This window comes from Prinia subflava, chromosome 4, assembly GCF_021018805.1.
Source record: "Prinia subflava isolate CZ2003 ecotype Zambia chromosome 4, Cam_Psub_1.2, whole genome shotgun sequence".
NCBI lineage: Eukaryota > Metazoa > Chordata > Aves > Passeriformes > Cisticolidae > Prinia > Prinia subflava.
Genome location: NC_086250.1, coordinates 34,379,000 through 34,403,917, shown reverse-complemented (window position 1 = coordinate 34,403,917; position 24,918 = coordinate 34,379,000). Strand labels below are relative to the sequence as shown.

At 36.1% G+C, this 24,918-nt stretch overlaps 1 protein-coding gene across 1 annotated transcript in view; it reads left to right on the top strand.

Moving 5' to 3' along the window:
• Window positions 1-24,918, top strand: part of PTPRQ (protein tyrosine phosphatase receptor type Q) — a 131,427-nt gene that overhangs the window by 53,023 nt on the left and 53,486 nt on the right. The window contains exons 35-42 of the mRNA XM_063396413.1: window positions 309-454; window positions 7,302-7,467; window positions 7,947-8,237; window positions 8,470-8,745; window positions 9,533-9,684; window positions 11,292-11,433; window positions 13,036-13,305; window positions 22,797-23,129. Coding sequence (XP_063252483.1) covers window positions 309-454; window positions 7,302-7,467; window positions 7,947-8,237; window positions 8,470-8,745; window positions 9,533-9,684; window positions 11,292-11,433; window positions 13,036-13,305; window positions 22,797-23,129 — 1,776 coding nt within the window. The remainder of the gene's footprint in view (window positions 1-308; window positions 455-7,301; window positions 7,468-7,946; window positions 8,238-8,469; window positions 8,746-9,532; window positions 9,685-11,291; window positions 11,434-13,035; window positions 13,306-22,796; window positions 23,130-24,918) is intronic.

Sequence of the window (24,918 nt, the reverse complement as noted above, 5' to 3'; positions counted from 1 at the left end):
CCATGTCTGCAAATTAGATTTTCTGTGTGCTCAAATAAATTGTAAAGAATAAATTGTATAAGAAAACTCTGTTTACAAATGCAGCTAAATATAAATATGGTTGAAAAAGTGTTTTAAAAATTCATTTTTACATATACAGTTTTGTTTAATTATTTTGTGAAGCAGTTTCTATACCATAATCAGAAATACGTTTAATTTGCCATAGGATATTTCAAAATCTACTATAGTGGATGTTTCTCAGGTACAAAAGTGTACAAAACCTTGAGGTATAAAAGCTTTAGGTATGCTAAAACTTCACATTTTTCCAGCACCAAGTGATCCACCGAAAGATGTTACATACAAAAACCTTACTTCCACATCAATAATGCTATTCTGGTCTCCTCCTCAAAAGCCTAATGGAAATATACTGTACTACTCAGTTTATTTCAAAAACAATTCAGGAATATTCATACAGGTAAGTTTATTTTTATGTTCTTTTGTAGAAGTCAATTAAATGTTCTAATAATTACTGGATGATTAAATCAGTTTTACAGTTATCAATAAATTGTTTTTTCATATTTCCTTTATCATGATGTAGCTTTTAAACTTACAAAGACAGAAGCACGTCTTGTTATCATATATGTTACATTGTGCATCTCACTGAGCATTCATATCATTAAGCATTAAAGCCAATGGATTTTGTGTAATATTCCATTATGCAAGGTTTATATGTACATTTATATATATATATATAAAAAATATATATATATGTATACATGCCCAAATACACCTAATATGTACATACACTTAACATATGTGGTGGATAGACTCAAGAACCACTACATGCATGGCACACCATCAAGAGTGTTTCTTTTAGTCTAATCTATCAATGTGAATAAATTTCTGGTTCTGGTTTTACTTTTTAATACGTTTGTATGGTATTGAAAATATGAAAGTAATCTGAAAGTAGGGAATGCTTTTTTTCCCATATTTTTCTCACTCTCAAAAAGAAATTACTGTTTAGTATATTGATGCAACGATATTGACATTCTGAAGTTAAAACTTGAAAGATAAATAAAATCTTATAAATAATATTTTGGTGACACATTTTCATTTAGTTTTTTTTTTTGCTGTTGCTGCTTTCATTCTTAATTATGCACTACACTTATTAATTGTATATAGTCTTTCTGTTCTACTTTCTGTGAATATCTTACGGTACAGAAATATAAGAGAAATAAGCTTCCTTTACAGGTTCTTGATCACAAGTTTTACACATATGGAAGAAAATTAATATAAATTAATTATAAATATAATTAATATAAATTAATTTAGAGAATTATGTATGGAAAATAACCTTGACTGCATAAATTTCTGATCAAGATATGTCTGGGGTGAGGTATGCACATTTTTGAGTATAACTAGAAAAAATACTCACAAAAGTTACAAATACCTGTGAGTGAATAATTGCAGCCATACTTCAGTGTATACACTTCTCTGACTTCTGTGAAGGTATATAGTTGCCAGGCTCTGCAGAGTTTCAGGTGCAAGCAGGACTGTGCCATGAATTCACATTCTGATGAGACTAAAATCAGGGCTACTGCTCAGAACGTACACTCTGTTTGCACACACTGCTACAGCAACAGCTTTTTTCTTAAATCTCTGGACAAAACTTTACATCAGTTCATCACCTGAACTAGCCCATCTTATGAAGGGTCATCTCTGGCAATTTCAGAGGACTATGGACTTGGACTATTCCTGGCTTTAGGAAGGTGCAACTCTGAGATGAATGAGTAAGGTGAAGCTGACACACTGAGAGAGAGAGAACCCCCCCCGGGATGTGCCCAGAATTCTGGAAAAAAAGGAGGAGGATAGGGGAGATGGAGCACAGTAGCAGTGGCCCAGCAAGGTGAGGGTCCAATTTTATTATCGTGTGATGGAGTTAGGCTGGGAAAAGATGTGGCACAAGTGGAAGTTAATGCTGCTTTTGCATCTTATGCATTGTCAGGAGAAACGTGCTGGCAGTACTTCTACCTCTGTGTGTAGAAACTACCATTTTCATCCTTTCAACTTTGATTTTCATCCCATCCCTCTGCCATCAGAAGATAGGTTTCAGCTGCTGTTGCGTCTGTCTGTTACTGCCCATGGGATATGAACATTAATCTCTCGAATCACGGTCAAATCTTAATCTGTCTGCTCCCTTTAACTCCCTCCACCCTTCACATCCTGTCTGCTCACTGTTTAGCATGGCAACTACCACATCTACACTGCAGTCTCATTCTGTACCTTGGCATTCCTGTGGATGCAAGATGGATTTTAAACAGGTGAAAAAAGCCAGCTCATTTCTGTCAGATATTTTATATTACTCTTTTTACAACAGAGAAATGCATATGTGAAAGTCAGCCTGATATGTGACTATACATATATATATATATATATGATATATACAGACAGTTGTAAGCTGCATGAGCATGCATACATATGGCTTACAACTATCTGTAACTTAGCAGTATAAGCATGTAATTGCAGGGTCTGTTGCAAAGTTTTGTATTGCACACATTTGGAAAGAAAGAATTCTCAGTTGAAATACTCTTCGACAAGGTCGCCATTCTGCTTATGTTTAACCAAATAGTTAAACATAAGCAGAATGTTTATGTTTAACTATTAAAACTGTATTTTCAGTTTGAGAAACTATACAGGAGAATTGAAAAAGTGAGTGAACTTTTCACATTTCATGTTTTCACATTGTAGGCAACCATTCTCTAACAGTCTTGTCTCTGCTTCTATGTCAGGACATAATGCCAGAGGTCCAAGTCTCAAAGCATATCTTCTAGATGCCTGAATAAACACCATGGCTCAAGCATATCAAGCAAATGTTAATTTTGCATGTTAATAAATATCTCCCATTGCTCTCATAATCTGAAATAGATACAAAAATCATTCTAAAACTGGTGCTATTCTGTTGTCTCAATTTCTCACTTCTCACACATTCTCAAAATGCTCAGTTTATATTAGTTAATGCTAATTAATATAAATCACTGACTATTAATATGTTAAAACTAGGAAGTTAGTAGCTATGGAGTGAAGCATTTTGTTTAGGAAAAAAAAAAAGCCCAAATATAAAAAAGGACCTGAGATAAAAGATAAAGTTTACTCCTTGACATGATGCAGAAACTCGAAGCTTCCATCAAAAAGGGAAGATTTATGCACCCTCATCAGTCAGAAAAATAATGTATAGTTTCCTCACTTTACTGGTCTACATGAAAAATAATGCTGCAGCTGTCCAGTCAAAAAGCCTCGGATGCTCAGACCTAAGGTTCAAGACCAGAATAGCAGAAGGAAATATTTAGTGATGGAGATTATATTTAAGGATTTTGTAGATCAGTGGACTGTTTCTATGGGGATGCTGACAGTTGTAAAAGAATATGTGTCAGAGAGGGAGGAATGACTGGTAGCCAACCAGAAGAAACCATCACCTGCAATAGTCTAGGTTCCAGTTCAGCTTTATCTCTCATCTTCTGCTGTCATAGGTCTAGGGGAATTGCTACTTCTTCGTGTATATACCCTGTCCCAGTGTAGTAAAGATACGACATGTATGCTGACAAAGAGTACTTCCTTCACAGATGACATGACGCTGTAGCTCTTCTTCCCATCACTTCTCTGTGGCTGGGCTCCTATAGTTCAAGCTCTCATTGTTTGCAGAAGCAGCTTTGCAAGTTTTGCTCCACGATGCCTTGCCTGATGTTGAAGCAACCATACTGCCCATCAGACCTATCAAGGAAATAAATCAAAGACTATGGAAGTAATTGTCTCATGGCTAAATATCAATCTGTGATAGATACCATTGACTTGAATGAACTCTGTTATTCAATCTCTATATACTTGTGTTTTGATTAGCAAGAAAGTGGGAAAGGTGCTAATTACAAACATAAATATATGCTTCAATAAATTTCCCCAGTGTAGGAATTTCAGTACCGATAAAAATTGTCCTGCTCTGACAAACCAGACAGGGGAACCAGGGGCAAGGACTGAAAAAACGCCTGTGATCCTTTTAGCAAGTGAGTAGCCAACCCCAAATCATCCAACCTCTATCTCAAGCTGAGCAAAGTGAATATGACTGGATAGAGGTCAGAGTGAAATTCAACTTAGTCTACCCTTGCAATCCAGACAAGAGATGCAAGCAATGTGCTGTATTACTTAACAATCATTTTCTTTCACCAGTATGACCAAAGTAGGGATAAAAATAGAACTTTTTACAATGCACTGCAAATTTTAAAAAAGATGGTCTCAGAATGGTACAGCAGACAAAAAGGAAATAAATTCACTTAGGTTTTCACTGGAACAGTGAATGTTGCGCTTCTTGAAGGATGGTTTGGATTAGTCCTCGCAGTGTCATCATTCTCACCTGATTCCCAGAGTCAAGTATGTGATCCACTGACTTAAAACAAGAATACAATACAATGAACCTGAAGAAGAAAAAAACAGGGGTAAAAGGTTAACAATGAAGAAGAGCATGGTGATGTTTTCCATATACAGCTAATTACAGCTTTATGCCACTGGAAATATCTGCCACTTCCTGAAGTGAAGAAGATACTGGTTTCTCCTGATACTTTCATGGCTTGAATGTATTGCTTACACTTAGCTGCTTTTAATAATCTGATACTTTGCTATGTCAAAACTTCTTTCATGTATGGATGAAGAAAGGGATAGAAGGAAGAATTTCTTTAGCTGTAGCCAAAGATCCTGAGCTGTTTGCTTTCATCTGCAGCCACAGTTAATTGTAAAACTTCCTATAGTGTTCTATCCCCAGGGTACAATTAGTACAAGTTTCATCTTTTCACAGTTTGTACCCACACAGTTCTTCCTGCTCACTGTTACTTTTAATTATGTGTTCCTTTTTTTTTTCCTAATATTTTGTTGTATCAGTAGTTTGAGATATCTCCACTCCTTGGACTCCTCCTCCTACTAGTTCCTAGTAAAGCAACTACCTCTTAAAATAGTTTTTGTTGACCCACCAAAACCCTGTTAATAATATTCACGTTGGTTCACTGAGTCCTTAACTGCCAGACAGCTGGCTAAATTGTAAAGGTCTTTTTAAACTAAGAGTTGAATTTTCAGCTGTTCATACCAATGAGCTCCCATTAAATCTAGGATCAGAACTTGGTGTGGTAGCCTTGACATTTTTACCTTGAAAACTCAGGTAATTATTCAAGGCCTTACTGACAAAGATCTGATTATTAGATGTTATTATAAATTACTAATTATTGCTAACAACAACAATAACAGTAACAACAAGAGGGTATTAGAATGCTTCTTCTGGGCCAGATGACATTTTCTATCATACCCTGCTTGAGTATCAGAAAATTTAATTAAATACCTTAGAATTTGATGAACTGTTTCCTGTATTTTAACTTACTGAATGTGACACAAAGGTCTTTCCAACCTTTTTCAGTTAAGTATGAAGCTAATATGAAATCCAAACTATTTCTAGAAAAAAGTCATATATTAAGGTGGATTTTTTTTGTATTTTGGCTGATGACTTAACCTGATCTCTTGGGCAAAACTAACAGTGTGCTTATAGTCAGTAAAGAAGAGTGGATATAAAAAAATATACTCACAATTTGTGCAGCTTCTGTTCTGCATTCAAAATTAAGGCTTTAGTTTTCATTGCCAAACAAACTGTTTACTTACTTATGTTATGGCAGTACCAGTGACTGCAAGCAAAACTAGGTCTTCAGACTGAGGTATAAAAATCTCAGGGAAATGAATGAGAGTGACACATTGTTTTCTGCAAAAATAAGAATATTTTGCCCATACAAAAAATTGGTGAAGTATTGTATTAGATACATAAATTGATATGTATTAGTGATAGACATCAAGATTACAGACTGAATAATCAGTTTGCACAGTACTGATTCAACTGTGTGATAGAGCATATCACAGTAACTTCTTCAGTAGGAACTTTCCTCAAGAGAAATATAATAAATTTTTCAGTATGCAGTTTTAGCATGCTTGTGCTTATATGTGGTATTTCTAAATGTTAATACCCAAATATTTCTGTTCCCTTTCTCCTGCTTTACTGAGTTTGCTCTCGCAGCCTCTCTTTTTCAGAAAATCATTTACTTAAAAGCTAACTTGGATTTTAAAGTAGTGGAGGGTGTGGATTTGATGTAACACCAAAAATAGGGGGCAGGCCAAACAGCTGGAATTCATCAGAGGGTGGAGCAAAATCCAGCTCACCCTGAAAACAGTGCTGTGTAGAAAAATTAGGACTTCTTTGGTCCTGAGAAATGCTGTCCATGCCATCCGCTCAATGGGGCTCCCAGAGAGAAATGCTACTAGCTCTTTGAATTAGCAGCAAAGATTTGACTTCCTTCCCAGTGCTTGAGCTGAATATGCTTATGGGCCAAATAACATCTCAACAAATTTCAAACCATGAACCAAACTGTTTTGGGCCATCTAAGTCAAGTTCCTGTAAAGCAGTGGGTGATGCAACACATTCCCTTATGCGGTATAGCTGAACTTACATAAATAATACACTTTATATTTTTTATTTTCATCTTCCAAAATGGTTGATTCTAAACAGGAATAGCCTCCTTAGAGGTGCTGATCTGAAGCACTAACTGTAGTCACAGTATTAATTACATTTTTATATAGTTCAAAAGACAGTTGGACTACATTCTGCTGCTATCCTTTCATGAGCAAGTAACTGCATGAAAGAAAAAAAAAAATCTATTTATGCCTTCAGTTTAACATGGTCCACTCACCACAGACATTTCCTTAAAGATAATGGCACAGTGTTATTGCAAGGGACAACTAGCAAAAGGAAGAGTTTATCAAGAAGTGCAGTGAGATCTCTGCCACTGAATGTTTCAAGTTGAAAATCTACTCTCATAAAAATAGATTAAAGAGAGAGAAGTCCTTTGATTCGATTAACAATGATCAGCCAAGGCATTTAAGGCATTTGTGGTTCATGTAATCTATGAACAAGCAGCAGATGTTGCTTTTTTTGTCATTTTCTTGATGAAATTTGGATAAACACACTACAGTATTACAGTTTTAATCTCTGAACTGGCATTCAACAATTACAAAAAAGAGAAGACATTTATGTACTCTGCAGTATTTACGAGGAGTAACAATAGACACCATACAGTATTCCAGAAAAAATCAGTACTCATTAGGAGTCAAAGCATGGGTTTATGTCTTCAAGTACTAAAGGGAATCGTGTCTGCTGGTGGTGGTAGTGATGGCTACCATCAAGAAAGAGAAATCAATGAGTAAAACAAATTTTAAGTCACAACATTTTCTTTTTTTTCTCTCTTTAGAATTTCACAAGTTATGGTTACAACAGCAACGTCAGTATGTCTCCATTTGTAGTGCTGGATGACTTGGCAAAATATAGCCATTACACTTTGTGGTTAACTGCAAGCACAGCATTTGGAGATGGAAACAAAACCAGTGAAAAAATAGAGGTGTATACAGATCAGGATAGTAAGTTAATAACTTTTTTAGTACTCATTGTATATCAGTGCTTTTATTAAATATTTATTGAATATTCTCTAACTTAAAAATTATTTTACTGTTATGATGGCAAAGTTAAAAAAATACCATTTTAAGGGGGGGTTCAATGCTGCAATATTTATCTTTGCAAGGAAGGTATTTTGATCTGAGTCTTTGAAGTACTAAGAACATAGAGCACAAGCCTCAGTGGATACAAGCAATGAAATTATTGTCTTGAGCTTTCATTAAGACTCTTTTCCTAAACAAATTTAACAGAAATGATTATTCATACTTGTCTTCAACAATTTTGCTTTTGATATTGAAACACAAATTATTTTTAAAAGTTTTAAAAAATATTACAACAGAAATTTTCACACTAATTATATTTTAAACAGTTATTTCTGGTTGGGGTTTGGGTGTTTTATTACTGTAATCCATGCATTTAATTTTTTGCTTATTATCTCTCATAGTCCCAGAAGGTTTTGTTGAAAATCTGGTCTATCAAAACATTTCCTCATCTTCTGTAAATGTAAGCTGGCTTCCACCATCCCAGCCAAATGGCTTAGTCTTCTTTCATGTTTCTCTAAGTTTAATGCAACTGGGAACCAGTAAGATATTGTCTTTCCTTACTTACAACACAAGCATAATTTTTGATGATCTGGATAAATATACTGATTACCTTCTGGAAATCATACCAGCCACTGACAAAGGATCTTCTGAACAGCATGCTCTAAGTCTTCATATAAGAACTGATGAAGATGGTAAGATTAAGATATTTTATTAATTACTAAGGAAATGTATAAAAAAACCCTAAATAACTTTCTAAAAGAAAAAAAAAGTGTTTATTTTTCTTGTTTCACTTAAAGTGTTTTTGGTATACAGTGACACAAGCAACTGCGGCACATTTCAAAGACCATGAAATAGAATTTTTCATTGTAACTGATATTTTTCTGAGATTATCCTAGTTTTTCTCTTTCTTATTTCTTCATATAGTCCCAGAATCAGCACCTGTAATGAAAACATTTTCAAATCTCTCAGCTACCTCAGTTATGCTCTCATGGGACCCTCCTGTTAAGCCAAATGGTATTATAATGCTTTATGATTTAAATCTATTTGGGCCAGAAAGGAATAAGTCATTCTCTACCACCAATAATTCTATCATTTTGGAAGACCTTCTGCCATTCACATTGTACAGCATTTATGTAGCTGCCAGAACAATAAAAGGACCTGGTCCATTTGCTGCACTTCAGTTCTACACAGATGAGTCAGGTGAGCAAATTCAATTGTAACCAACTTCAAAATAATAGCCCTATGTTACTGCATCCATCTTAGATCTGAGCATCAGACCTGTTGATATGAAGGATTTATTTTCCATTGGTCTGTGAGTGAAGAGCTTTCAGAAGGAAACACTGCAAGGCAAGTGTTTCCTCAGTGCTCCTCCTCCTGCCACAGTGTGCATGAGGAGGTCACATCCTACACAGGATTACAAAAGTAACTCCATGAAGAAATATCTTTTGCCTTTGGAATGTGTTATGGTTTGCAAAGTGTCAGGCATTTTGAAGCAAGCAACAGTACCTTTCTCTTCATCCCCCCATGTAATTGAAAAATGATAAAAATGGAAATATTTCTGACATATTCACACAGTTCTCTTTTAGATGGACCTCCTCTCCCCTGCATGGTAAATTACACATCTTTTGAATATATGATGACTTATGCTCTATATATGGTACAGGAAGCAAAATATATCACATTCCAGTTATATATGTAATATGACTTCTGTTAAATGTCTTAGTTCTGACAGTAGGGATGTTTAAGTGATTAATAGATTTGTTAGATCTCTAAGAAGATCCCTTGCTGACTAAATTTATTCTGGATTAATGGAATTTGCTTCATGTCAAAGAGGAAGAAAAAAGATTGAAATAGCAATGAAGAACTGTTAGCTTGAGTTCAGATACAGAAGTTAACAAAAGCACCTTTGTTCTCCTGCATGTTCAAAATGTATTGTTTTGCCTGGATTATTTGTGATTTGGAACTCAATAACATTTCTCTTTTGCAGTGCCATTAGCTCCACCCCAGAATTTGACCATTATCAACTACACCGCAGATTCTGTGTGGCTAAAATGGGATCCAAGTCCTCAGTCAAATGGTGTTATTATGAGATATAATTTAAGGATTTATCAAAACAACACTGAAAAACTATTTTTTTGGGTATGTTTATAATTAAGAGTGTATAATCTCTTAAAATATTTTTTCATGCTTTAGGAAAAAAAAGATATGGGAAATATTTAAAATGTCTGTTATGCTCCTAGAATTAAGAAGCTCCTATAAGTTCTGATTTGCTAAGACAGTTTCTTTTCCTACCCACCATAGCTGTAATTCAATTTGTCAAATTAAACAGGAAAATTTGTTAGATTTAAATGTGCTTTGAGTTTCTAATGTCTCATTGACAGTGAGATTTATTAATCTTAATTTGTATTTCAGTGTAAGTTTGGTGTTAGAAAATCACAGAAGTTACTTGCTTTGTGGCTACCTTTGTTTAGTTATTTAGTACCTATGATTCTTTCAAGATTCAAAAAGGCAGCAATTCCTAGTCATCTTAAAAATAGTAAAAAATACTCAGAGTTTAACTGTCTTCATTTAAAAAAAAAGGCAGAATAAGAACTGAGCAAATTGTAACTGAAATATATGCTATATTAATGTTCAGGGCTGGGTTGACTGGAGATCACAGTAACCTGGTCTGATGGAAGACTCCCTGCTCATAATATGGGGGTTGAAACTGAATGATCTTTAAGGTTCCTTTCAACCTAAACCATTCTATGAATCTAATTTTATGATCTGCAAAATATGGTCAAGGCTTAATTCTGACTGCTTGGGTGGCCTCAAGAAATGCTCTGCGAAGGCAGCAAGCTGATGTCAGGGTTGCACCTCAAGCTTAGAACCTATATAGTGAACCCTGTTCATTTGAGATGTTTGTAAAAACTTCAGAAGAAGACATTGGTGCAGTGAGGTCTGCTGTTATTCCCCATTGTGGAAGGAAGTGCTGGCATCATCCCAGGTTCTTCCATAAGGCTTGAAAAGCCACGATGCACATATGAAAGAGGAACTGTGGATTCTACAGCCAGCTACCCTTTGGAAACACATTCCTTGGGTATTCATGGAAACCATGAAAAATCTATCCATTTGAGGTGGTCTCAGACTAAATTAGAACACAGAAACTGGCTGAAGCACTTGAATATGTCAGCAATGCCCTACATTTCTTAATGTTTTGTTGTGTTTTATGTGCAAGAAATTAGATTTAGGTTGTGGCAGCAAGGCAGAGAAAGGCATTTATACAGCAATACTGTATTCAGGGACCATAATTCTCTGATAACTTGGATCCCACAAGATGTTTACCAGAATTTTTTGCTGAAATTCAGCTCTTTCCCTGCTGTTACTATAGTCTTCTCAGCATTTAAACAACTATGACTTGCATGGCCTGGGAAAAACAGATCCAAGGAATTGAGCTGTGGGTTTTAGCTTGTTTTGTTTGTCTGTTTGTTTGTTTGTTTGTTTTGTGGTTTTTTTTAACTCTTCATCAATCTATGCAGAAGCTATGACCCATGACCTCTTCCACTGCAGAGATGTAGTAAGGAAGTACAAGGTGAGAGGGGTTCATGTGAAGCTGGAAATAGTTTCCAGTATTTGACTGAAAGACACTCAGAATGGAAGGGGCAAAACTATGGCTGTAAATCTTCTGTTCATTTCAGTAGGTTCAATGTGAAAGCCACAATGCTTCTAGAGATTAATTGTGTTCTAATAATATTTCCTTCCTTAAGAACATTTCAGGTTCAAACCATGAGACAAACCTTGTCGGATTAGAACCATACAGCCCCTATTTTATCAGTGTCTCTGCATTTACCAAGCTTGGGAATGGCAATCAATTCAGTAATGCTGTCCAATTTACAACAATGGAATCAGGTTAGATCTGACTTCTTCTAAGCTGAAGTTCTGACAGTTTTAAATATATTTATATGTATTTTCCTTGTATGGCTGGACAAAAGTCTTCCTCTTCTCTCCAAAGAAAACATACCCTCACACTACCTCATTGTCTCTTGCCTATGTTGCACTGATTCACGTTCCTATTGTAGACTGGGTTTGAAGTCTGATTTCGGAAGTGTAGAATTAAAAATGTCCTCATCTGAAATGAGAGGCTTATATGGCTATTATAAATCTTTTAATAGGAACAAAGATAAAGGGAAGAAAATTAGATAGGTATCAGTCTTTGCAGATCAAAGCAGTAATTTAAATCCCTGTGAAAATAACTGAAACATTAGCAGTATCAAAAGGAGCTGGACAAAAGATTGGCAAATGAACTGGAAATTATATTAGACAAATAGAATTTTTTACTTCTTTTTTTTTATAATTTGTTTTAGGAAGGAATCTAGCCACTAGAAGTGAAATACTTAACATTGACTAAAGAGAGCCTGTGGCTTTGTGAAACTGTCTGTTGTGGAAAACTGTAGCTCCTTTGCCAGATCAGAGAAACCCCCAGGCTCTGTAAGAGCTGCCAGTGCTAGGGGACAAGAATGAGTTAGGGTGCTTCCAGGTTCCTTTACAGAGTTAGCAAAGGGAGCAGACCCCAAAATAAAAAGGTCCCATATGATGACCACAGGTTTGCTAAGATCATGCTTCCAGTGAAAGATTCTTTCCCGAACCTGTAAAGTAGAAGTTCAAGGAAAAAGTTATGCTGTTTGTTGTATCGAAGAGTTACAACACTGTCAGAAATCTGGACCATCACTGAGCTGGTTCAGTTTGGCTGTTGGACCCCTGCAGCTGAAGGTGGTCCTCCTCAAGAGCCTTGGTCAACCATCAGTTGCTTCATTTCAAGACTGATATTCCATACTAGTGTACTTTCTTCAGTTCTATTTAACCAATTGTTCATAAATAATTGCTATATTTTCAACATGATTATAATTTTTCTACCTTCATTAATTTTTTTATGAACATTTAAAAATTTTCTTTTGCTGGAACCAGCAAATAAACGGGGAACAGTAAGTTAAAGGAATTGATATGACAGCTCTGAAACCTGCCAGTAATTTCTGTACAGACAAGAGTGACAGAGTGCTTGAAAGAAATAAGGCTGACAGATAAATAAGGAAACAAATAAGGAACTTCTGCTGTTGATGTTCTTGCTGTGTATATGGAGTAGGTATATAGAGAATTTATATTGTATACGTTATAGTGAACTGTATTTAAAAAAAATGTGGAGAAAATGCAAGCAAAAAGTTTTGTTGGGGAAACAAAACTGAAGCACACACTTAGGAAGAAGTCAGACAGATGGCCTCTGTCTCAAGTACTAACATCAGTCACATTCACAGTAATTGGAAATGAACAATCTAATTAGGAAAAAGTCCTATTTTTGTTCTTTCAATGTGTTTCTTTTATTAATTTGACATTGCAGTGCACTCATTTGACACTCACGCTCTGAACATTGGGTTTGCTTCTCTAGTGATATTGTTGTGTGATTACAATTGTGGTTGTGTGTGCATGTTAATCTTTGGTGCCTGTGTATCCTTTAAGTGCCAGATGCTGTACAGAACATTTGTTGTATTGCAACGAGTTGGCAATCGATCCTCGTGCAGTGGGACCCTCCTGCTTCAGCCAACGGCGTAATTACACATTACATCATAACAGTTGAAGGAAATTCTACACATTTTTCAGCTTATGAAACACAGCATACTTTCAGAAATCTGCTTTCCAATGCTACTTATCAAATTCAAATAAAAGCTGCAACATCTGCTGGTGATGGTGAAGAACAGATATGCAATTCCAGTACTCTTCCAGAAAAAGGTAAATAATTATTCAAGTCAATTTTTTGTTTCATTTAAATGATGACTACGAAACAAGCAGACATGAAAAAACTGCCGTAATACAGGGAGTTAAATCCTTCTGTTGTTTAAATTTCTTGCTAATAGTGAATGAAGAAAAACAGGGTTTCCTCTTTCTCCTGTTTTAGAACATACCTAGTGATAAGAATAAATTGCTATTTTTAAAAGCACAGTGAGAACACTTTTCTGTGTGAGTTTGAAAAGTTATTTTATTAATTTATGAGAAGTTATTTTTTGTCTTATAATATCTGCCTTGTTCCTAGTGTATTTAGCATATTTGAGACTGTATGTCTGAAAAAAATTTGAGAGCAAAATTTTTGTTATTTTGCTTTTAATAACTGACAGTGGCATGAATTCATCGACAATAAAACTGTTCCAAATTCAGAAAATTGAGAAGAATTTAGCCTCTACAAGCAAACTTTGTCATAACTTTTCATGGATAGGATTTTTGCAAACAAGAAGGAAAATTGTGAGCTAAATCCAAAGAAAAACATAGACAGGTTTTCTGGCACTGAAATGAAAATTTGTTACCCAAAGTCTGTCTTCTTTTTTCTTTCCACACACTTGACACTTCACCTAATCTTGGCAGTGCTTTTAGTTGACATGTGAAACATGGAGATGATATTCTGTGCAAAACAGAGTTAGTTCTGTGTGAATAACTATGTACCTATATTCTAAAATGAAAGTGGAGAGGAGCTCATATCTGAATCCAGGAAGCAAAGGCCTGTTTCAGTCCTCCAGTCAGGGATGATTTTTACTCTTAGGACTATTTCTTGGGATTTTTTCCTTCTCTGGTGACAGTTAAATATAAAAATTATGTTAAGCAAGAAACGTCCGTATAACATTTCACTTTTCTACTAAATTACAGGAGAAATTACTGCTGTTAGCTTTATTTTTTGTGTTCTCTTAGGTGATATCAATTTATATAATGGAGTTGAGGAGATCTCTATTTCAGAAAAGCTGGGTAATTAGAAAACACAGGGATGGGATGGAGAAGCACAACCGTACCCTATGTAAGCCATAAGGCTTAGAAATCAAACCCAGTTTTTGTAATACTTTATTACTAAGTTTTTAAGAATGACTGAAAAGATGAGTTGCAGCACCCATTCTCATATAAACCTCAATTGAAAGAGTGAATTTTCTCAGAACTGTCAAATAATAAACACAAGAATCTGTGTCAGCAGGAAGTTTTTGGTTCAGAATGGCAAATGGAGGGGAGCAGCTCGGCAATGCAGACTTGAGTCAGATGTTGAACTTGGAGGAGATCAGACTTACCCTTACTCTTAGACTTCCTGTTGCTAGCTTCCTGAGTGGCATGCACCTCCACTGGATCCCTCCTGTCCACAAAGCCTTGGTCTCCCATTATGAGCTTTGATTTCTACACTTCTTACAATTAGATTTGTGCATGTGCCTGTCTGAATGAATCTAGACCATGTCCGTGTTGCCAACAGAACTACTGCTGCTTTGGTTCCAGATCAAATGGCTGAGCTCCAAATGAGGACAAGCCCCTTGCTGGCATATTTTGGCTAACACTGTGAAAATAGCCAGAGTTGTACTTTGATGACCGCCCCTCTTCATGATACAGTCTATCCCACTAAAGCCTGGCCACATCTGTTATTTGAACTATGACGTGGCACATTCATACACACTTCTGATGATATTTTCTGTCTAAATTGGCTTCCTCATCAACATTCCCCTACAAATGCTGCTAGGCTGCAAGTTTGTGATCCCTGCTGCTCCCCTTCTGTCCAGAATCTTTGCAATTTAAGACTTATGCCTGGTTCATCTGTCCTCTTATTTGCTTAGAAACTTCTGTTCATCAACAAGGCTCAAAATCCAATTTTGAAAAGGCAAAGGCATTATTTAGGTATTAGACACAACCATACTCTTACACAACATTTCACAGTGTTGGATGGAATTAATGTAGTGGGCTGAGCTGCTGTGCTCAGTGTAGATGAGTGTGCTCCTGCATTTCCGGACGTTTCTCAAATGCAGTCAGGACAATCAAAGCTTTCTTTTCGACCACGGCTGCTGAACAGCCAAGCCTCACAGCTAGAGCAAGACTGAGCCTGGGGATGGAGTTCAGACTTGGAGATAAGTTGCATAGGAGGCAGGTTACCCTCTGGTAACAGAGAACAGGAGACTTCCCAGGTGCTTCTCATCTTGGAGGGGGGAGGAGGGGGGGAAAGGCTTCTAGCAGTGTTAAAGAAGCCAGACACCTGGGAAAGTTAATTTTTGGGATTTCTGAGAAATTTGAGATTGGCTATTAATTAGGAATTAATTGAGGAAAGACTGAGAAAACTGCGGATTAAGCCTGGGCTTTAGGGAGTGACTGATAGTGTCTTATGGTCTATGTTATAAAGTGTTGTGGTAGCAGGGAAAAAATCCCAAACCAGTCTTTATTTTGTAACAACATTTCTTCTATGTGTTTTATCACTGGGAGTTTTCGTAAGTGAAGGATTTATACTACAACTCATGTGCTTTTTGCCACAAACTCTGCACTGACCCTTTCTTGCTTCATCGTTGCTTAGTCATATTTACAACAAACTAGTTATTATTAGGACAATTCCTTAGCTGTGTGTTAGCATGAATTGTTTTGCAGTGACTGGATACTAGGAACTGGAGATTCATGGATGGGAATGGAAACAGTTTTATAGCTGTTGTCAGCTTCTTATTTATGGTGGTCTAAGATTAGTCACAGAATATGTAGCCAGCACTGAGTCACTTGCAATGCATTTATTTCTGACATAAAGTGAAATCGAATTTGGCTCAGTGTCTCACTGCATAGCATTTGACCTTTAAATTCTTGGCAAGATTATTTGCCTTTCTTGAGGTAAATTTGTTCATATCTGGGTACAATTAAACATGAATCATGAAGCTTTAATTTATGAGGAGATTAGTAGTGTTTTGTGTTTAATCTAGCTCCATTGTCATGGTAAACCACCTCTACCAGGCTGCAGTATGTTATAAAATCTGTGAGATTTGTAGTGGTAGTATTAGTTTGTGATTATATACATTATAAGGGATATGAAAGATAATATAGTATACATACACATGCATAAATGAGTTGGGATTTTATGACTGAATAGATATCTTTGGATTATTTTCAAGATAATGCACATACTAAAATGAAATTTCATTAAGGTTGAGTGAAATTTTAGAAGCAAGAGACAGCCATAAAATAGTAGGAAAATTCTCCAGAAGTCACATTAGAAGTGTGAATATTCAGTTAATTCACAAATCTGGGGCAAGTGTAACAGTCATTCAGTTTACAATAAAGACAGAAAAATTTAAAAAGCCTCTTCGGAATATCCAAAACATGAAAAATGAAAAATTAAAGTGCTGCTTTAACTTTTATCATTTAGAGTTTTCTTTATAGAAATTTCTTTGTTTTCTGAGGATATTAATCATATTAATTGCAATATTAAGACACATAGAATTCTTCTACTTCTTCTCCTTACTGCTGGTCATACCTGACACACCTGAAGACAACCTTAGATGAGGTTGAGGCTCCCACTGCACTCTGGTGACAATCTCTACCATTTTTTCCCCTGTTAAATAGAGATTCATTCATATCTTACATGTAAAAGAAATATGGCTAGAAATTTGTCTAAGCAGCATTTTTACATTTTATCTGGGCTTTATTTTCTGGGCCATTAACAACTCATAACTATACACAGAAGTATGCTTTGTGAATAAAGAAGAGTAGTGCCTAAAGGAATTGGTGATGGGAAAGTTTCTCAGGTCTTTTGGTGTGGAGATGGCAAATTAGCATCAGCTTTTGTTACATGTGCACAGAATGTCTTTACTCTCTGCACAAGGAACACTTTAAAGGTTCTGGATTTGTATCTCCAGTATGGAGGCTTCCACTGGAAAATGTGGGATTTTTTTAATCAGGACCTTTGAGAAGCACAAAACATAGCAAGTGTTTAAAGCCATCTTCACATCCAAGGAAATGCTGTTTCCTTAACCATAAATTCTTTTCTCAGGAACTGACAGTTCATGACAGCTCTGAGCTGGAGTTACATGGTTTTCCTCATTAAGTAGTGACGAAAATGACAGATGACCATGATGCACTGGAAGAATATTTAAACCCATGCCCTCAAGGGGTTCTTAGGGCTGCAAGTAAGATGTGCAGCACAGATGTGTCGCCCTGGTTATCCTGAGGAGTCAGCCTGCTGCAGAGCCACTGTATTGGAAATGGCAGAGCTTCAGTGTCCCCTGTGCAGAAAAGGGTTGTGTGTTTCACATGTTCAATCCCTGCTGCAAGTTCACATTTCAAAACTGCATTAAAGTAAAATCATCCAAAATTTGCAGAGTGAATTAGGAATAAGAATCTTTGAAACACTTCTTTCCAAGATGACTAGTTTTTTTCCCAGATGTAATTTTCTTTATGTAGTATGGATTTTTTTACATCTTCTGATTAAGTTTTTTTTCCAAATTTAAGTAAATGGCTTTGAGGTTGATGGCAAATCTTCACTAAAAAATGCAGTATCACTTTGTTGCTGCCAATGAAATTGTACTGGTGTTATTTTTTACAAGAAGATTGATAAAAATAGATGATTAATATAGTATAGGATAAAGGAATTTTTGTCTTTTTTGTAGGGACTAGGACAACTCTGCATTAATATATAAGAAATGGTGAAGACATACATGTACATAGCTGACATGGATAGCATCTACAGGTCATATACAACGTTTACTAAAAAGCAGACAATGTTTTAGTTTAGTGGAAAGCTGAACACTTAAGACTTGAGTACAGGCAGCTTTTCATTACTTCTCTTTTTAGTTTAAAGAAGTGCATTTCTCTCTAGATTTGCATAATTTGATTGTTCAGTTCTTAGATTCCACAGTTGGAGACTGAGTTTTCTAACGTGCTGAGGACTGAGAAACAGTGGTGCAGAGAGGCTCTTTTAAGATGTGCTCTCAACTGTGCAATTTCCTTTAAAGCATGTCTGATAATGTCAGTCCCAAGTCATGGGAAAAATAGTCTACAGTTTTTTACATTTTTATGTTAGCAAAATAATTTGGGTCCTATTCATGATGTACTTATTCATACTGAGCAGGACTTTATGTCACGATGAGTCCTCCTGAAGTCAGCATTCAGTACCTGATTAGTATTTAGTGTGATCAGGGTTATCAGCGTAACCCATGGAACTCATTTGTGTGACTAAGCTTTCAAAATTTAATAGAGATAATCAGTACAGAATATTTCCTTTCTTTTGAGTTATTTCTGTTTTCTGAAGACTTTTTTTGGTGTGTGCCCACTGCTGTCGGTTCTACTTTGTTCTTCACTTTCCTCCTCTTGATGCTCTTAATACCGCCCAACAGACTTCTAGGCTGCCGCAGTTCTTTTAATCCAAACTCCAGCTACAAGCAGCTGTTCTGTAGGCAGACTTTTTTTTATTAACTTTGTTAGGAACTACGCCATATCATATTACCATCTTCTGTTCGCGGCCCGTGCAGCTGTAGTTGTTGCTTTCCACAAAAGTCTCCACAGAAAGCCATAACCTCTCTTTTCTCAGTAGATTTGTGTGTGTGTCCTTTGCTGCCCTTAGGTTATCTTTGCATTGTGAATAAGGTTTTTTCTACCAAGTGTTTTTGTTAGTTCAAACCAGTTCTGCAGGCCAATTTCAACTTGATAGGCGCCTTAGCACTGTGCTGGTGCTTTTTCTACCAAGATTTTCCTTTTATTTATGTTAACAAATAAAAACTTCATCTCAGAGCAGTCCACCAGCTTTTGATTAGCATTGTAGCCAGACAAGCACAGGGCCAAGATCTGCCAAACTACTTCTGTGTTTAACTTTCTGTCGACTTCAGTGAGAGCTCAGGCATGTTTTAGGTTTTAGGAGCTTAAAATCCTATGTGGATCTGATATCAGTTACTTTTCATTGAAATTTAGGCATCATATGAACAATGGTAGAGGAATTTGAAAATACCTCATCCCTCTTCCAGTGCAGAAACTGAATTCACCAGCATTTCATGGTTAGCCTCTCTGCCAGCTCTGTGGCTCGCTTTCAGAAGCTGAATTAGAAGCTATTAAATGGAAAATTAGGTAGAGTGCATTGCACCAAATGTTTCGTACTTAGAAAAACTCCCCATTCCCAGAGATAGCTGAATTACAGCAAACATAATACAATAGGGAAAGACTGTGAGATATGTGATGAGACTTAAGGGATTCCTATGTATGATTCTTGGGAAATTTAAATTTGGGATTAGGATGAGAATTCCCAGTCCTCTGCAATTAGTATCTTACAATAACACAATCACAACCTTTTTCATGCCTTTTTTTTTTCAGTACACCTTTCTGGAAGTTTGGATTAACAGTACAAATCATAACAATAACAGTACATAACAAATTGTCAGTGTATAAGAATCAGTAAGTTGTCTTTATACAGTTCAATGTAACCTGAAATAATAACTGAAAAACATGCAGTTTCTGGCTTCCATAATTTTTAGTGTGAATAGTGATCACTTCATCATAGTTAAGTCATGTTTAGAAAATTTAGACAAGCTGCATGATTACTCTAGGAAGCATGGAATGGTTTGTTCAAATCAGTACCATCTGTGGACAGAAAAAGTTGGGGGAATTTTAGTCATTCTTGAGGAATGGAAATCTGATTCTCCATGCTAGAGTAATTGTAATCCTCTTTGTATCTGTAACCCAATAGCATAGCTGTTTTGAAATTGTCTCTGAAAACAACCACCAAGTCCAAGAGACACTGTGCCACTGGGTGTCACTGCTCTTCTCTGTGGCCCTTGGACCAAACCTCTAGATCTGCTCCAGTTGCAGGTCACATCTTTTCATTTGTTCTAATGAGTGATTACACTTCTGATTTGTCTGTTTAAGGAAAGACAAAATTAGCTTGATTTTAAACTGACTAATGTTTCAGTTTTAAAGGTCTGTCTTGCAATGACAGAGAAAATTTTAATGTTAATTCTGCTGACTGACCCTTGATTTTTATGTTCGAAATACTTTGTTTATATGGATCTTCATAAACTAGAAAAATAACCAAAAATAGTGATCAAAGCTTTTCTGTGAAAAAATGCTGGTCTGATTTTCTGCTGTCAGGACACCTGCAAGTTTATCTTAAAAAATGGTGGTTTTCATATAGTGTTACTTACTGGGCTGATCATAGATTTTACCTTCAGCCTTGTGAAGATAATGTGTATGTGCACCCTCAGCAGTCAGAGGGAAAAAGGACAGATAGAAAGAGAAATATAATTTCTCCACCCTCCATTCTTCCCCAGCTTTCACTGACTTTGTCTTTCCAAATACAAGGAAAGCTCATGGAGGCTGGATTTATTAGAATTTTGTTAGTCTATGGGAGAGCCCACAAATCAGAGACACCACAATTTTGCCTGATATAATTTCTAGTTCTATGAAAGCCAAGTGTCTTTTTCTTCTTTACTGCAAAATTGCTAACTCTGTTATTTTTTATGACATCATCTATGTTGAAAATAAGGGAACAAGGTACTCTGCTTAAGAAGAAAAGGCCACCATGGTGTCTAGACTATGGGCACTGCTCTTCCTATATCTGTGACCAGCCTCTTCAACATGCCTTGTTTTAGGGGCAGAGACTGCAGTTGTGCCAGCCAGGGCTCAACCAGCTGCACATTTGAGCAAGTGAAGGTGTATATTTCCACCTTTCTACTAACACCCAGAAACTACAAGTTACTATCTGCTTTATGGAAAACCCTGGTTTCTGTATTGGAATATAGCACAATAGCCAGTTTTCTATTCTATGCCACATTCTATCATTATCATATTTGAGTGTGTACGAATTCATATTTTTGCATTATCTTAATAGATAATAACAGAGTAGAAGATTTATGGAGGAAAAACACAATATTTATTTTTTTGTAAGTGGATCAACTAAGTAATTGCTCAGATTTCTTCAAATCTGAGCAATCAAGAATGGTACTGCATGCTTTGAGGTTTTTTACTACTTTATGTACTTGTCTTCATGCTAATAACAACAGAGGAAAACAACTTTAATTTTGATAGCATGGAGTATAATGATGAAAGATGTCTTTAGCACAGATTTTTTTATATATATCTAGTTTGCTCTTGTTCTGTGCCTGGTTAGTGTGTAGCAAGATGGGAGCTTTGGGGGCTGTTCCACGCTGTGATGTTGTGTACTTGTGTGTGAGAGCTCAGTAGAACAGCAGAAGGACCATGGTTCTTTTTCTCTCCTGCAGACTTCATCTGTTTTGGGTTCATTTGAAAGGATTTTAATTGCTCAACCTTTTCATCAACATAGCTTTGTCTGATTCAGAATTTACATTTCTTGTTAAGCATCCATATTTAGTGGGGAAGTTTCAGCTTATTATATTGTGATGATTTTAATAAAAAAAATTGTTGCAGACAAAAGCAAAGATCAGATATTTCCATAGGGCTGAAAGAAAAGAAAAAAGAGTGTTTTCTCTTTCTTCCCCAGTAACGTTGGTCTGGGATCCTTTTCTTCTTTATGTAAGCCTTGGGACTTCTTCAGTTTCAGTTTGAGGATGTATCATGTGTTTTTCTTTTACCAGTGATACCTCTTCCCCCGAAGACTCTAAAGCACTCTTTAAAGCTATGTGCACACAATGATTTCTGAGCTGATTTTTCTGCACAGTTTTTGCCATAGAGAGTATTAGTATTATCTTACAGAGTCTTAGAGATAATATTAGCTTTCTCTATGACTATGTGATATAGCACAAAACCATATGTTGCAACTGGTCTGTGAAATCTGGGAGTACACTGCTGACTCAATATAGACAGAGTAAATGTGTGTACATGTATATATATATATCTGCACATATATGTGCTGCTTCTGTCTCATGGACATGAATATAATCTGCATGTAAATAAATGGAAGCACAGCTTGTGGGAAGTTTAATTTTTATCTTTTATTCAGCTCTTTCTCTTAATGTTCTTGTAAAGCACTATTCTTGTAACACTAGAAAAACATATTGCATATATTGACACTTCATTCAGAAGGTGAAACAGGAGACTTACTAAACTTACCTCAATGTCTTATTTGAGGATTTCATGTATTAGCAAGAGAGAGGGAAAACACACGAGTATTTCTAAATGAGAGGTGAAGAATCCCAGTTAGAACCCACAGTAAAAGATGCTATGGGTAGACCAAAAATAACTTAGTACTCCCTCCATTAGTTGAGACATAGCCCCAAAAGAAGCAATAGAAATGTCACACCTCTCACAGCTGGTTGTATATGCCACTTCTGAAAGAATTTTTCTTCATTTCAAAAACTATTGTAAATGCATGCCACCTAAATATGTAAAGTGTTATTTAGGCCATTGGAAATACTGCTTATTAAACACATGAAGTTGAATCTCAGTCTTGAGATATGCTTATTAATTTTTTTTTTTGACAGTGGATAATAGTAGTATAGTTGCAATCACTTTTCATTCAAATGAAGGTATCTTACAAGTATTTTTATCTGTAGTTCCTAGTGCTCCCAGGGATATTGTTTTTTCCAATGTGCAATCAACAAGTGTGACCTTGCACTGGAGATCACCAAAATCTATCCTTGGCTACTTTCAAAACTACAAGATTACCACACAGCTCCAATCCATCCACTGCAGTGACTGGGAAGCTATGGAATGTATCGAATACGAGATGCATCAGTATTTATATGAAAATGTCAGGGATGACTGGATAGAAGACACAGTGTATGGACTGAAAAAATACAGATGGTACAGATTTGCCGTTGCTGCCAGTACGAATGTTGGTTATGGCAGTACTTCACCTTGGATTTCAACTCAAACCCTTCCTGGCTGTAAGTAAGGATGTCTGCTGTGTCTCATAATGCTATGACAATGTGACATTCATCTAAACAAGCAAGAACTCTTGGTAGAAGTTATTTCTTCATAGACCTACAATACTAGTGAAGTCAAAAAGGGTTTATAGCAACTCTTGACCTATGATATATATAGATAGATAGATAGATAGATATAATATGATATAAATCATCTGGTAGGTATACACACCTAACATTGATTGATATTTCAATGTATTTTGTACACTCTTTTATATTTACTGCTTACTCAAGAACAATTTCAATCCTCAGCTGTACTACACGTGTAGACTTGGTAAGTCTGAATTTTCGCTTGTGTGAGTTGATGTGCCATTTTTCAATACATTTTCATCTGTTGGATGTGTCAGTGAAAAAAGGGGTTTTTTAATTCTTTGACTAAAAGTCTGTTCATTAACATTGTAAAACTTCCCTGAAATTCCATTATGTGTTTTTGGCAATGGAATTTAAGCAATAGTTTCAGAGAAATTAAGATTTCTTTCCAAAACCATATCCACCTACAGAGTTTACTAATCAGAGTAGCCATGTAACATGTACAGGATTGCCATGACACATGAAATGCTCATGCCTCAGCTGAGGATTTAAATTTCCAAGAAATGAGAGGAGGTAGTTGTCATAATTAAGCTACCACTAAATATTTGAGAGAAAGGGACATAAAACATAAATTATTTAGGCAGTTGTCATGGGAATATATGGCCTTCACTACCAATTTGCAGCAATCCTAGAATAGAGACTATTTGATATCTGGCCTATAGCCTCTATAGAACAACTGAGAATCACCATGAGCTGCCTGACTTAATCACAGGTCTTTCAGTCATTTCTCCTTACCAAGTAATAACAGTAGAACTACCAAGTACTTAAACAGCTGTGTACCAAGGACTACTTAATGATCCAGATGTTTACCTTGTCCCACTCATGTTTTTATAATCATGTGATGTGAACACAGGAGTCTTTGGACACTGTGATAGTAAGCATCACAACAGCCTGATTTTTTTAAAGCTCAGAAGTAGTCCTTTGGATGGAGAAGTGCTGGAATCAGCTACAGAGTCATCCTCATGTGCACTAACCTTCTTTGTTCAGTGACTCTTATGGGGAAGTCCTGCCTGTAAATCAATGCAACATTTTAAATTAAGGAGAAGAAAAAAAACCAAAAAAACCAAAAAAACAAACCCAGATGGAGCAGAAAATAGATAACAGAAGTTGTGCGACTCTTGAACCAGAAGCTCTGGGGAGATTTCCTACTATTAAACTGATAGAACTCAGCTGCTGACGTATACAAATACTTTTAAAAAAATTCTTGCTGAGTTTAAAATAGTTAGGGATTTAAACTGGATGGAAAAACAGATAATGAAAATGCATATAATTGCATAAAGTTAGGATGGTTTTTATGATTTCCTCTTTGGAGAGTGATGATTTGGATTAGGAGAGAGCTTGTTTCCTATCCAGTTCCACTGAGAAGATGGTAGTTAAAAGTATAAACATCTCAATAGACTGCACAAGCCCTTTCTATGCCAATTCAGTGTCATTCTCAGCAGGAAGTCCTCTGTGTATTCTGTTAGATAGTTTAAAAGTGGTGGGGTCAAAGTTATGGAAGTTCCACCAGTTCTCCCAGCCCAAGTGTCTGGGGCTGCTGACCTCTGTCTGTGAGTTAAACTGGTGACACATCAGGAGATAAGCTGGCTATAACACACACCACTGTGGAGTCAAGGAAGCATGGGCATTATTCCAAATGTCATGTCTAGGCACTGGTCTT